The sequence below is a fragment of the Solanum lycopersicum genome, chromosome 8, assembly GCF_036512215.1.
Source record: "Solanum lycopersicum chromosome 8, SLM_r2.1".
Taxonomy (NCBI): Eukaryota; Viridiplantae; Streptophyta; class Magnoliopsida; order Solanales; family Solanaceae; genus Solanum; species Solanum lycopersicum.
Window position 1 is genome coordinate 65,340,142 of NC_090807.1, and position 14,313 is coordinate 65,354,454.

Sequence of the window (14,313 nt, forward strand, 5' to 3'; positions counted from 1 at the left end):
ATATATACATCCGTCAAAATTTTAGCTTCATCAATCATGTCATGGAAATTTAATGAAAAAAAGGACAGTCATAAATGGTATGCAAATATTCTCCGTCATACTTTTGGGATATTGAGCTCTTGCCGTCAAAAAATTGCACCATGTGTCCTTCACTCTAACAGAAGACTAAGTAGGGACACGTGGTGCAATATTATCCGTCGATAAATGTCGATTCGATGAATAAGATTATGACACGTGTATGTCCGTTAGTATAAAGGGTGTATATATGTTTTAGTTTTTGGACGACAGGAACATTAATGTCCCAAAAATATAATGGAGGATATTTGCATACCATTCACGATAGTTAAAGACATATTTTTCCCAAATTTAATTCTTTATGAGAACAAAGGCAAACATATGATGGTAATATGTAATTATATAAACTTAACCAACAACAATTCAAATCAAAGGACCGTTAGTGTTCAACAAGTATATATTAATGAGATTAATGATGAAACAGAGATTACAGTAATTAGATTAATTATTTAATTACATACATCACTAAAAAGGGTATTTAAGTCATTTTGAAAAAAAACAGCACATGACCCACCAGTGACCACCACCACAAACTCCATGACCCGATCCTCTATTTCCATGACTCCCCACGACTTTTTGAACTTCTCCATTTTCATCATCAACAACACTTTGAGAAAAACCAGAACAACAAGTTGAAGAAGAAGAAGAAGAAGAAGGTGAATTTTGGAAGGAATGCAACAATGTCTATGGCTTACAGAAACGGAACTCTGCCTAAAGGAGCTTTAAAGGTAGATAGACCTCTTTCTATGAATTCAAGTACAAAATCTTCTGCTTCTTTCAAATCAAAAACCGTCGGTCATACTCCGGTTACCGGTCCTCGCCGTAAAAGCACTGGCTCCGTTGGTAATTCTGCTGCTAACACTAAGGATAGTACTTCTGGTAAGTAATTTCACTTAATTTCGTAAAAAGTTGATCTAGTTTTCGGATTTTTAGCGGATAATGTTAGAGAAGTGATTTGAGTTGATAAATGAGCTCTCATTTCCTTGATGAATTTAATTAACTCTCCAAAAAAAAATTGTTCTGTTTGATTTTTTTTGTTCATTTTGAGCGGATAATATGAGAAAATTAAGCGTTTGATTGTAATTTTTTTTTTAATTTTTGAGAAGGTAAAGGTAAAGGCGTTGATTGTTAGTTAGTTACTGCTGCTTGATTAATTAGCAATTGTGATGAGTTTTTAAGCAATGTAAACATGTGTGCAAAGCTAAAGCAGTACAGTATTAATGTCCTTAAGAAGTTAATTATTCTGGAAAAGTTTTGTTCCTTCCCTTTTCGTTTTCGAAGCAACTGTGGGATGATTAGCAGATTGCTTTGATGATTGTAATGGATTTGACCTAAGTTGGTTAGATGCAGCTGTTTGGATTTATTGTAGAATTTATGGGTCTAAGCAATGGAGGCATGTGACTGCTGAGTTAAAGTATATTAATCTCATTAAAGATTTTAATTAATTTGGAAAAAGTTGCTCTTCTTTTTTACCCCTTTTGGTTTTTCAGCTGATGATGTAAGAAAACTAAGTGCTTGAGTTGTTAGGTGTGATAGTTTATTAGAGTTAGGTAGATCAAGCTGTTACAATTATGATGGAGGATGAATTTCCTTCAGGGTTTTACTTACTTTATAAATAAAAATTGCTCTTGTGTAAAGTCATTTTTGTTGTTTGTTTCTTGTAGAAGTAAGAAAATTAAGACCTTGTTTTGTTAGTTGTAATAGTAATGAATTTTTCTCCACATAGTAGTTATGATTTAATTTAATAACAATCAACCAACTGATTTAGTATGCTAGCATATATAATGGTGTTGCAAACCTAAAATATTTTTAATTATATTTTGGTTCTGAAAAAATGATAGAGTTGATTACTGAATTTAAATCATACCTTTTGACTTAAAAAAAACTTCATATTTATTGAATAATGCTTTAAATTTTGTTATATGGGAGCCTTTGTTGAATTGAAGCCAAGCGAGAAATCTTTGTTGTATTATGTATTATCCAAAGTCCTGTGAATATTGATTAATCATGGAAGGTCTCATCTTGTTGCTCTGTAATAGTTTCAGGACGTGTTAGAGTTGCAGTAAGACTTCGTCCTCGAAATGCGGAGGAGATGGTGTCTGATGCTGATTTTGCTGATTGTGTGGAGTTGCAGCCTGAGGTATTCTGAGTAAACCTCCAACAGTTTTGTCAAAGTAATATGAGCACTGTTGATTTTAATTCCATTTCTTTTGTCGTTTCCAGCTCAAAAGGCTTAAACTTCGAAGGAATAACTGGGATTCAGACACCTATGAATTCGATGAAGTGCTTACAGAATTTGCTTCACAAAAGCGTGTTTACGAAGTAGTGGCCAAACCTGTGGTTGAGGTTGCCTGCAAAATCCTACCTATCCTGTTGTTTAATATATAAATAATGAATGAGCTGTTTATCTTCTGCAAATGCTCTGGTTTAGTCATTGAAAGAACTAAAGGAAATTCGTTACTGACAAGGCAGTATCTGACTAGTATACTGGGAAAGTTTATTTCAGAGCTGTAAATATTGTTTCACTTGATGCACATAACAAGAGTGTAAAATATGTTTTTACCAAATTATGTGAATTATCAATGAATGGCTTACATACCTGTCCTTTACAATTAATTCTTCCAGTTCTAACTCTAAGTGATTGGGCACTTTATCCCACAAAGAAGCATGTTTTTTAAAACCAAATCTCCAAGTTCCTGTGTTCCCAAATGACTTGTTTCGAAGGTGGGCAGCTTTTGTTAAACATTTCTGAAAATACTTCTCAAAAAAACCTATATGCCAGGTACAACAAAAAAATTCTCTGAGTATCTTTTTTCTAATGTATGTAAGATATTTGTCTGGCAAATCATGAAGTCCATTTCAGTAGAAATATTTCTGTAATATCTTCTTGAAAAGCAAGCATAAGATCAATAACCACTTCTGTAACAATTAAAATGTCTTTTGGATTCTGTAATATAACTTTTGTTAGTTCTTATTAATTCCTTGCTGGTTAAATCTGTAGTTTTACATGGTGTTATCCAATCACTTCTTTGTGCGTAACAAGGAACCATTTTGTTCTAACACTGATCTGGTTTCATATGGTTGTATTCCTTCTTTATATCTTCAGATACTCACATTGCGCTTGAATTTTTTTTTCCTTGCAGAGTGTTCTGGATGGTTATAATGGAACAGTCATGGCATACGGGCAGACTGGGACTGGAAAAACCTACACTCTTGGACGACTTGGAGAAGAGGACACTGCTGATCGAGGGATTATGGTTCGTGCAATGGAGGATATTCTTTCAGAAATAACACCAGAGAAAGATTCTATCTCTGTATCTTATTTTCAGGTTTCTTCCTTCTACAGAATTGAAAAATCCTTCTTTTTCAAAAACCTTTCTAATCACTTTTATTACCATACCTATAATAGCTATGTCAAGTTCCATTCACATCATCGATTGTTTCATGCTTGTTTGTGACTCTAAGGTGTGTAAGTTGGGTTGGTTATCTGTCAATGCAGCTTTATATGGAGAGTATTCAGGATCTCCTAGACCCAGTGAACGACAATATATCAATTGTTGAAGATCCCAAAACTGGAGATGTTTCATTACCTGGGGCTACTACAGTGGATATCAGAGACCAGAAGAGTTTCCTTGAACTCCTTCGCGTGGGTGAAGCTCATCGTTTTGCTGCTAACACTAAATTAAACACAGAATCTTCACGAAGTCATGCTATGCTGATGGTTAGATGATTCTCTCTCTTGTGGGTTAATACAGTTTTTATTTTTATTTTTTAGGTTGTGAAATTACAGATAGTGGCTAACCACTGTTCTTGAACCTCTTCCCGGTTATGCCAATGGACAGGGACATCAACAAAGTTCAGTGTTACAGAACTTTTGTTTTCTATCGCAGGTACATGTTGAAAGGTCTGTCAAGGGAAGAGATTCTGTTATTTTATCTGAAAACGGGAGTACTTCTCACACAGCAAAAGCATTCAAGCCACCTGTTGTGAGGAAAAGCAAACTAGTTGTTGTGGATCTTGCTGGTTCAGAGCGCATAGACAAATCAGGTATGTTATCAGGGTTTATGGCAAAATGTATCCTTCTGTAGCTTTTATTATGGATCCACAACTGGAGCATTTTATTTCTGTTTACAGAAAACGTTGTTTTACACAAGGATTATAATAGTTTTTTAAATTCTTCATACTGTCATGTTTGAGTGGCAGTTGAAACAATTGCTTTACTTGACACAATTGATGCTAAGTAATTCCAATGAGTTAGTTGAGTTGTTGCTTCGGGGAGGCTTCAATGTGCATTTTCCTTTCAATCCTTTACACTCTAGTCACTCAATTCGAATAGGCATATGAGTCTGTTTTACCTTTTAACCCTCTTTCGGCGTCTGATTGATTTCCACTAAGAAGCTGGTCTGTGTTCTCCAAATAAAAGCTGAATTGGTCTTTTGACATTTATGATGCAAGAATGTGGCTGCACTTCTGAACTGATTACTGCAGGCTAAACTGTGACCAAGTTTTTGGGTTTCCCAGACTTGTTGGCTTGGGGGTTATCTAAGGCACCATGTTGATGTTTCTTAAATTTCCTTGGAGCAATTAGTTGAGATTTAAAACCGGAGAAAGCTGAGGAAGCATTGGTTCCTTGTTTTGTATTGCATTTGACAGGAAGTGAAGCACATACGCTGGAGGAAGCTAAGTCCATTAATCTCTCCTTGAGTGCATTAGGAAAATGTATCAATGCGTTAGCAGAGAATAGTGCTCATGTTCCAGTTCGTGACTCAAAGCTCACAAGGTTGCTTCGAGATTCATTTGGAGGTAAGGTACTTAATATCAATATTTTGAAGCTCTTCTGGGTTAAGCAAACATAACTTAACATGAACCAAAATTTTACCACTGCACTTGAAAGCCAGGGAACATCTGTAAGTATATTCAGTTATGAAAGCCATATACTTCTCTGATGAGTGTAGTTCTTGCCTTCTTGGAGACTCAATTCCTGTGCTGCGATGTTGATCGTGAAATTAATAGCCTGTTTGGCCCAAAGAAGCTTTTGGGAGGTCAAAAGTTCTTAATTTTTTTTAAAAAAAAAGAGGTGAATGGCCAAGCTTTTGGGAGAAAATAAGTGCTTCTGGTGAGTATAGAAGCTGTTAATCAGTAGCTAAAGAAAGTAGCTTTTCCCCAAAAGAACTTTTGAGAAAAATGTACTTACAAGCACTTTTCAAAAGCTTGGCCAAACCATTAATTATTGCTCAAAAGCGTCTTCTAAATTATGGGCCAAATACAAACTGGTTCTCACCAAAAATACTTTTTCAGTAACACTTTTGGAAAAACACTTTTCAAAATAAGTTGATTTTATAATCTATGCCGAACAGGCTATAAGTCTGCAATGATCAAATCCCTATTTATAGTTGAGCTTACTTAAAGCGCTTTTGATGTGGACATTCTTGCATCTCATTATATTATCTTTAGCTGCATGTAGATTCTTTTAGTATGATTCAACCTACTTGATTTTAACAGTAACCAACACCCAGATAAAGAAAGGAACATCGTAATAATCTTTCCATATCTTTACCAAGAGAATCTGTTAAAATGACTTGTATTCACCTTTTTTGCAACTTAATTCGATGCACTTTTAGTTATTGAAAGAAAAGAAAAATAATCTCCCTTATAAGTCCAAACTACATGACTACATCCTAACATGCAAAGTCAGATTGATAACATGCATCATTTTTCAGAGGTATGGGAATCAAGTGTAGAGTCATTCACAAGATTTTGATTAAATTATCTACTAGATCGTCTTGTCGCAAAAATCTGTCATATCTAACATAAATTTAGGATAGTCGTATTATAGATCTCTAACTATGTCCTTATTGAAGACATTGTGATTTTTCTGACTTGGTTGACTCAATTTAAGTTCACGGTCAAAATAAAGTGCATTAATTACTGAAAGATTTAACATCCTTTAAGACCAGGAGTTTTATATAGTTTCTGCCAGATACTACATTGAGTTGCTAGGTTGGCCGGCGTTCTAATCCAGTAATTCTTTTTGGGCCAAAAGATTGACACCCTACATGCTTTCATTTGAAGTTTAGTTCCTTCTCTCGAGCTACACTGCTTAAACTTATACTGACAGTGGAACTTGTGAAAGTAACATGTCATCTGTTCAGTACTGTATCGACTTTGATGCATAATTATGATTTTCGTATCCTACTTAACCACTTATCATAAACCATCACCATGAGATGCTATTACTTAAAAAGGAACATTGTCATGGGACATTAAGCAAGGTCATCACATTGTTGAATACTCACAGGTACAGCAAGAACTTCATTGGTTATCACGATAGGTCCATCTCCGCGTCATCGAGGAGAGACGGCAAGCACCATAATGTTTGGACAGAGGGTAATCCTCACCTCTATTTCTTCTCCCACGGGAATGTATATTTTATGATAAAACTAGTGTAGTCCTTTGTATTGATACTTTAAGCAAGCATGGGTTGGCTAACACTAACTCAGCTATGATCTATTCTCTGGGTTTTTCTTTGAATTATCATGCCAATAGAACTTGTATGCACTGGGATAAGAGAATATTAGCAAACTTATCTTCTTACTTTTTTCTGCTTTACACATGCTAGGAGTTGGAGTAAATTATTTATGTTTTCCAGGCTATGAAGGTGGAGAATATGTTGAAGATTAAGGAAGAGTTTGACTACAAAAGTTTGTCCAGAAGGCTTGAAATGCAGCTAGACAAACAAATTGCAGAACATGAAAGGCAGCAGAAAGGATTTAAGGATGATATTGAGAGGATTGCCCAAGAAGCTCAGGTTCGAATTACTGAAGCTGAAAAAGGTTATGCAGAAGCACTGGAGGTAGGAACATGCTTCATAAATTTCGCAACAACAGCCGAATCTTATATAACACGCTCTTTCATGTTCAGTTTGTTTTCACTTTATGTTAAGATATGCATCATCTATTTCATCCCACTCTAATTTTCCATGATCATCTTTTGCTTGAACTGTGTAATTTTTGCATCACCAGATTTTATGCCATGACCAGTATTTTCACTGTCGTTGTCTTTCTTCTCTTTTTGTTCCCTTTCTTCCATTATCTGCAGAGGGAAAGGTTGCAGTACCAGAATGATTATATGGATGCAATAAGAAAGCTAGAGGAGCAATGGGCAGCAAATAAACAAAAGCATGAAAATGAAAAGGCCAAGGTGAGTTCAGAAGATATAGCATTATTAATAATGGATGGATAGGTGCAGCTAATTAGTTATGCATCATGTACTATAGCGTTTCCAATTAACTTAATGATAGGAATCAATCAACCTCAGGCTTCCGCCTTCCAATGGCGCAATTTATGCCTTATCGTATGTTATGCATATATAAGCAGAGGTTCTCAAATGATCCAAAGAATTCTTGTGGCTTAAGGAAGGTCAATTCTAATGATGATGACCAGATACTTCCCAGGAATGGTTTTAGTCTTTGAGACTTGTATGTATTGTTGTATGTGTTAAAATCAATATTGTGCTATGGGGTCACAAAGTCATATGGTATTGTGCTACAAAGATTTGTCAATTAGCTCTAGCTTCTTGAACTGCTGCTATAAAATGAGTTATATTGAATGTGTTTCAGGTTAGTCTTGAGAGTGATGCTAGTGCTCTTAAGAGAAAAATGAAGTAGAAGTCCACTTTCTATTCTAAAATACCATGTTGGTTTTTTTGTGTTTCCGAGGGTAATTATCCCATTGAAATTTGTTTAAACACGGGTTATTTAAATTGTGATCTCATAAGTCTCTACCTTGCAGTTCGTGTGTGTAATAGACATGCTTGTCTTCTCTTTGAACTTTTACATATACCTAAGCAACTGTCTGTAACAGTGAAATAGCTTTCCTCTCATGTTCCAATTTCTGAACTATGATGAATATAACTTTGCTTTTGCTGTTTTTTTTTTCTCATTTGGCAGTCATCAGTGCTCTCTGCTTCTATGGAAGTTGCCGAGCTTAAAAAGTTGTTTGAAAAAGAAACTATTTCAAGGAAAGCTGCAGAAGAGGAAATTGACAATATTAAAAATCAACTAGCACAATGGAAAAGGTCAGAGGTAATGATTTGTCTGAAAAGTCCTTTGATCATTCTGTATATATTAATTGCAGTTTGTAGATTGCTGCTGATGGTGTTTGTGATGTCATAGGCTGCTGGAAATTCTGAGATTTTAAAGCTGCGGAAAATGCTAGAAGATGAAAAATGTCAGAAAGCAAAGCTTGAAGAAGAAATTGCAGTACTACAAAGTCAGCTGTTGCAATTAAGTTTTGAAGCTGATGAGGTAAAAAAATATTTATTTCAAAGTTATTGACTCAGTATTGTTGGAGAAATCATTTGACTTTGTATGCCTTACTTTTGGCATGGTTGACCACCAGACATGAAAGAAAAGTTCAAAATTTGGAGCAGCTTCTATATAGTCGACTATATCCTCTTTCTCTCAGAATTGCCTGTAGTGAAGTCTGTTTGTTAGACCTCTATCATAGTCGACTATATATGGTTTTTTGTGTGCGCGCGCACACCCAATCTCAAAGATCTATGGTACCCATCAATATAAATCTTGAATCCACCTCTCCGTACTAGTGCACCTCTTCATAAAATCCTTGAAATGTCTCTGGTGATTGTTCTACATTGAGTCTCTCATGATTGGTCTTACCCAAAAATTAATATAGTTCCACTTCATTCATTTACTTAAAAGGGATTTGTTTTCCGTCTGCATGCATACATACATAAAAAAAAACTAACTATGTAATATGTTCGATATTATTACGATGATTTAATTTTAGTTTTGTTGATTATAACGTTTATGTTCTTTTTTTTCTTACTTTTGTATTTTAGTTAAATAAAATTGACAAACTTTATTACATTCTTTCATAATGAATATTTAAAATGATTGATCTGTTTAATGCAGAAGTGTATCTTTGTATGTCTTTCATCTTAATTTGATAAAGCTCTTTTTAGAAAACTTGGTGAAGCAAAAGCTGCTTCTCAAATGAACTGGCTAAACATAAATTCGTACTCTCCCGAAGTATTCTGTGAAGGTCCATTTTGGAAAGTGCTTGAGCATTTGAACTTAGGAAATTTGGCCAATCGTCCCTTAGTTATGGGCATTATTTGAGGCCTGGTTGAAGGGAAATTGCAAAATTGAAATACTTTATGTTAAGGGTTGTTTGTGATCTCTTTACAGTTGTGGACTGGTCCTGTGGTAACCAGTTCACATTGTTGTGCCCATGGTCTGTGAGAAGTGCTCGAGGGTTTCATGCTTTCCATTTACCTCTTCTACATTTGCATTAAAGAACTTCTAAACCATCTTTTTGGGTAAAGAAAAACAGGTCAAATGGGTTACATCTGAGATTAGTGTGCTATATATAAATCTATACATGAGTTAGTTTTGTTGAAGAGTTCATTTTTGTAGCTTAAAGAAAAATGCATCTTTAAAAGTAAGCTTTTCAAGAAATTGTAAACCTGCAGACTTCAAGGTGTGAACATGTCTTACTGCAGAAAATTTTCATTTCATATAAACATGGTTGCTGATTAAATGAGCTTATTTGTCAGTTAACTGGAACTTAAATTAAACGATGTATTCTTTTCCTTAGACTAGGAGGAATCTTGATAGAGGAGAGACTGAAAAGCTGCCAGGTACTCTGGATTCTCCAATTCCTCCATTTATGCATCAGCACCTAGGAGATTCAGGAGTTGGAGAGAAGGCCTCAATGGCAAAACTGTTTGAACAAGGTGAGAGATGAACTTTACCCTAGGAGTTATTATCTATTGTCACTCTTCTACCCCTAATACAATTTACGCTGCTTTCACCAGTGGGCCTCCAAAAGATATTGTCATTACTTGAATCAGAAGATGCCGATGTGCAGATTCATGCTGTGAAAGTTGTAGCGAACCTGGCGGCCGAAGGTAGTGTTATGCTATTTCATTTTCAATGTTACATCCACTTTACATCCACTTGCAATCTGTAGTTTATTGAGCATAGATTGAATCTGCTTGATTGAGATGTGTAAACCCTACCAATAGTTATAGCTTGTTAGTTTTGTAATCGTAGGAGGGATGTGGTTATCAGTCACATGAATGATAGCTTGTCAACTTTGTTTACCTGAGTCTAGTAATAGATATGCAAGTATCTCAAATTTTTGGATAAAACAGGTACAGCTGTTTCACATAATCTAAAATATAGTACTCCCTTTTTCTGAAATTCAGCATCTATCTTTTGTTTTTTTCTCTAAAACAATGTCATTGTCCTAAGAAAGAATGTTACGTATGCCATACTATTCAAGCCTCAATCATTTCTTTAACACCTCACCATTCAAAGTGGAGGGATTAGTCCTTATCTCTTGCTGTAAAGTCCCAACAAGCAAGTGGTTGAAGGACAAGAATGGAGGTTAGTCAAATCCAATTCACTCAATTTAAAAAGTTCACTAAACTTAATCCATTAAGAACCTTCATTATAGTCCTTATTAAGAGTACCATATTACTACCGACAACCTAATGTACGAATATTAATGAGAAAAGTTTTAAACAAGCAGAAATGAAGTCACACGACGCAGTTGAATATTGAGAAATGGAAAAGAGGTAGTATCAGGTCCTTGAATGGTGGTGACTTTTCCTTATTCCATCTGTTTCAGAGGCAAACCAGGAGAGAATTGTAAAAGCTGGCGGTCTTAAATCTCTGTTAACTCTTCTTAGAAGCTCCAATGATGAGACGATTCACAGAGTTGCGGCTGGTGCAATTGCAAATCTTGCTATGAACGGTGAGCTTTGCATCACCTTACAGACTAATGAATATTATGAGTTTAATATTTAATTCTACTGTTAATGTCCCTTTTTTTCATACGCAAGCCGCTCTCTATTAAGTGATGTCATTCTTTCAAATGGAACAGAGACAAATCAGGAGCTCATCATGTCTCAAGGAGGCATTAGTTTGTTATCAGTCACAGCAGCCAAAGCCGAAGATCCTCAAACCCTTCGCATGGTTGCCGGGGCCATTGCTAACCTCTGTGGAAATGGTATTATTTGTTGCCTTAAAACTGAATATTCTAAGCTCATTCCCTCTCGACAATGAAGCTTATTCCCCATCGTAAAACTTCTTTGTATTTCAAGTAATTGAAGAAGATATTGTAAGAACAACGGATATGGTAATATTCGTCTTTCTGGTATCAACTTCCGAACTTTCATTTGATGTAGAGCTGTAACAAAGAGAACGCTAGTTTCTTCCTCGTAGTGGTGGATTTCACCATTCTAAATTTGAATAAATGTGATACCTCAACTGAACTGTCCCTCTCTCCCCTTAGTCCTCCCCTTCAACTAAAGAAGAATAAAAGAGCACTTAACAGTAAAACAAGAAAAAGGGATGAACCTACGAGAAAAAGGAAATAACTTTTGTTCCATGAGAAAATGTTTTACTAAACATTCTTAATGAAGTTTCCCTGCATGAGATTTAGTCATGGGTACCTGCTGTTAACATCTATTGGATCTTTTAACCTTTTACAGAAAAGTTACAACCAAAGCTACGAGGGGAAGGTGGAGTTAAGGCTCTACAAGGGATGGTCAGATCCCGACATCCTGATGTTCTGGCTCAAGTTGCTCGTGGAATTGCCAATTTTGCAAAATGTGAATCAAGAGCATACACTCAAGGTTAGTTGTATACTCCCTTGCTTTCTGTCTGCTCCTTTTCTCGGACGAAATTCCAGAATAGATTTCACTGTGCTGATAGCAATATTATAGTCAGCATATCATAGTTTTTGTACTAGTCTCCACATGTACACAGTTGGGCTGGCGTATTGCATGTTCTAGTGAAGCAAGAAAGTCTCACTACTATAGTTTCGTGGCACTGCTGATGATCTTACTATGACAGGAAGCAAGACAGGAAAGTCTCTCCTTATTGAAGATGGAACCCTTCCTTGGATTGTACAGAATGCTAATAATGAGGCGTCTCCAATAAGGCGTCATATTGAGCTGGCACTATGCCATTTAGCACAACATGGTAAATAGTGGTTCTGATTTAGCTTTAACATTTTTTGCTTGAAACTGTCGATATTGGTTCTGATTTTAGTTTTTTCATGAATGCTTGAAACTGCTAATTACAGAAGTAAATGCAAAGGATATGATCAAGGGAGGTGCCTTGTGGGAGCTTGTTCGTATATCCAGAGATTGTTCACGAGATGACATAAGGACTCTTGCATATCGCACTCTAACCTCCAGCCCAAGTTTCCAGGCAGAGTTGAAACGCCTGAGGATAGATTATGGTTGAACATTCACATGTGTTATTTAGAATATATAGTGTTATTAACATAGGTAGCTGATTCTTTTTCCACAGAGACAATGTTTAATGGTGACACTGGTTTCAAATCCTCTTAAACTCTCGTTTATGCAGTGTCACTTAGGATAACTAGTTTGCAGCTAACAGAAACAATTAATTTTGTAAATTTGCTTGAATTAGGAGATAGATCATGATGTAAAGGTTTGATTATTTTTATTCATATATCAATTGAAGCGTGTAACATGTCATTTGGCAAGGGCGAAGTTCAGAGGCTCCGGAGCTCAATTGGTCGATGACGCCGTCAAACACGGACGCGTATTTGTGGTATGAACTTTCTAATCGTAAAGCTCATATTTTATAAGTTAGTATCTTCTCTTCGGTCATTTCTTTTTGTTTATTCTTCTAAATAATTGATTGTTTCATTTTGCATTTGAAACGTTCTGTTTGGAGGTAGTGTTTGTCCTAGCTCTCCATTTGGCAAAAGACTTGTATGCATTGCTCAAAAAACCGTTTAGTCACTGAGTGCTTTTGGGAAGGGGTGAGTCGGAGAATGGAGGAGATAGTGACATTTGAATGCAAAATGAAATTACAGTATCTATCTACGGATAAATTTTGCAGCTAAACGAGACTAATCTTATTTAGCAACAAATTATCAAAAATTTATGTTAGTTATGATCTAGATTAGCAATGGAATTTATAGCTAATTTCAATTTCTTTTGTAGGTGTGAAGTGAGTCGATTTCTTAGGGTTAATGACTCATTTTGACTAAAAAGGGATCATTTTTATCGACAAAGTTCATACCTAATTTCAGTTTTTGTTATAGGCGTTGAGTGAAAGTCAATATCTTTTAGGTTCGAAACTCATTTTGACTTTAGAGAAAAGGACATAACAACTGCATGAAAGTCATTGCGTCTTGGCACATCTATTTTCTTGTAGCCAATTGATTGAGAAACAATATCCACAAGCATTATGGAGAAGACAAGTTGATCAACTTGCCTCTTCAACACTTGAAAAAAAAAAAAAGTGAATGCTATCTTATGATGCAAATTACCTTTGGCCTTTATTTGCTTCTTGAACAGCTAGCTGGTACAGCTCATTCATAAACCTTACCTGATACAACACAGAACTATTTTTATTTTTTTTAACACGTTGACTTTTAATTGGTAGGGACATTATCAAAATATTTCAGTAGGTCCATTATTCCCTTCTATTAGTAAAAAAAAATCTCATTTTCCCAATTGGTAGGGCCTTAAAAAAGTATTAATAGATGTTGAACTGTTTTTCTATATCGAGCTATTATTAGTTGAACTAGTCAAAAAAAATATCACACTCGTGTCAAATCCTTCATATATATATTTCTTTTGAATGATGTGATATGCAACTGAAAGTATTTTTGAAAAGTCTAAACAACATATCGATTTTGGGTTTTATTTAGGGGGTATGGGCCTTTAATCCATAGTTGATAAAAGGCTTAAGATGGACCACAATAGCAGAGCAATTGTGTCTATCCTTCCCCACCAAAAAGTCATAATACATTTCACCCGACCAAAAACATATGATGGATAATACCTTAACCATGAAAAACACCAACTCCTATTTGAATAAAATGTGTTCAAAATAGGAAGCAATGAAACATAGGCTTACCATCCAATCATTTGCAAACCTAAATGAATGGACACAATTGGCAATCCCTATTTCCAGTTTCAATATTTTATTTTTTGAGCAATTCCTATAGGACCCTCAAAAAAGCATAGCCACATTTAGAAAAAAAAATAGACTGAATTAACCAACAAGAAAAATAATTTAAAAGGGAAAAAAATGGAGGAGGATGAGAAGGTTACAACTTAGAAGAACAAATCTATATTTTCATACAACTTTCTACTTATCAAAGTATCAGATTACCTAAAACGATAATTGCATGTAACCGTCCATATAAAAATGTAAAACTA

The 14,313-nt window shown here is 35.3% G+C and overlaps 1 protein-coding gene across 1 annotated transcript; it reads left to right on the forward strand.

Moving 5' to 3' along the window:
* The first annotated feature begins 500 nt into the window (after window positions 1-500).
* LOC101258682 (kinesin-like protein KIN-UB) lies at window positions 501-12,627 on the forward strand. The gene is made up of 19 exons (XM_004245643.5): window positions 501-954; window positions 2,115-2,215; window positions 2,299-2,421; window positions 3,219-3,404; window positions 3,575-3,796; window positions 3,966-4,122; window positions 4,729-4,878; window positions 6,374-6,462; window positions 6,725-6,928; window positions 7,174-7,275; window positions 8,024-8,158; window positions 8,249-8,380; window positions 9,693-9,831; window positions 9,913-10,005; window positions 10,731-10,856; window positions 10,986-11,111; window positions 11,596-11,739; window positions 11,960-12,088; window positions 12,192-12,627. Exons 1-19 carry the CDS (start codon window positions 756-758, stop codon window positions 12,353-12,355), a joined length of 2,721 nt encoding a protein of 906 aa, XP_004245691.1. The 5' UTR covers window positions 501-755; the 3' UTR covers window positions 12,356-12,627.
* Window positions 12,628-14,313: the final 1,686 nt, after the last annotated feature.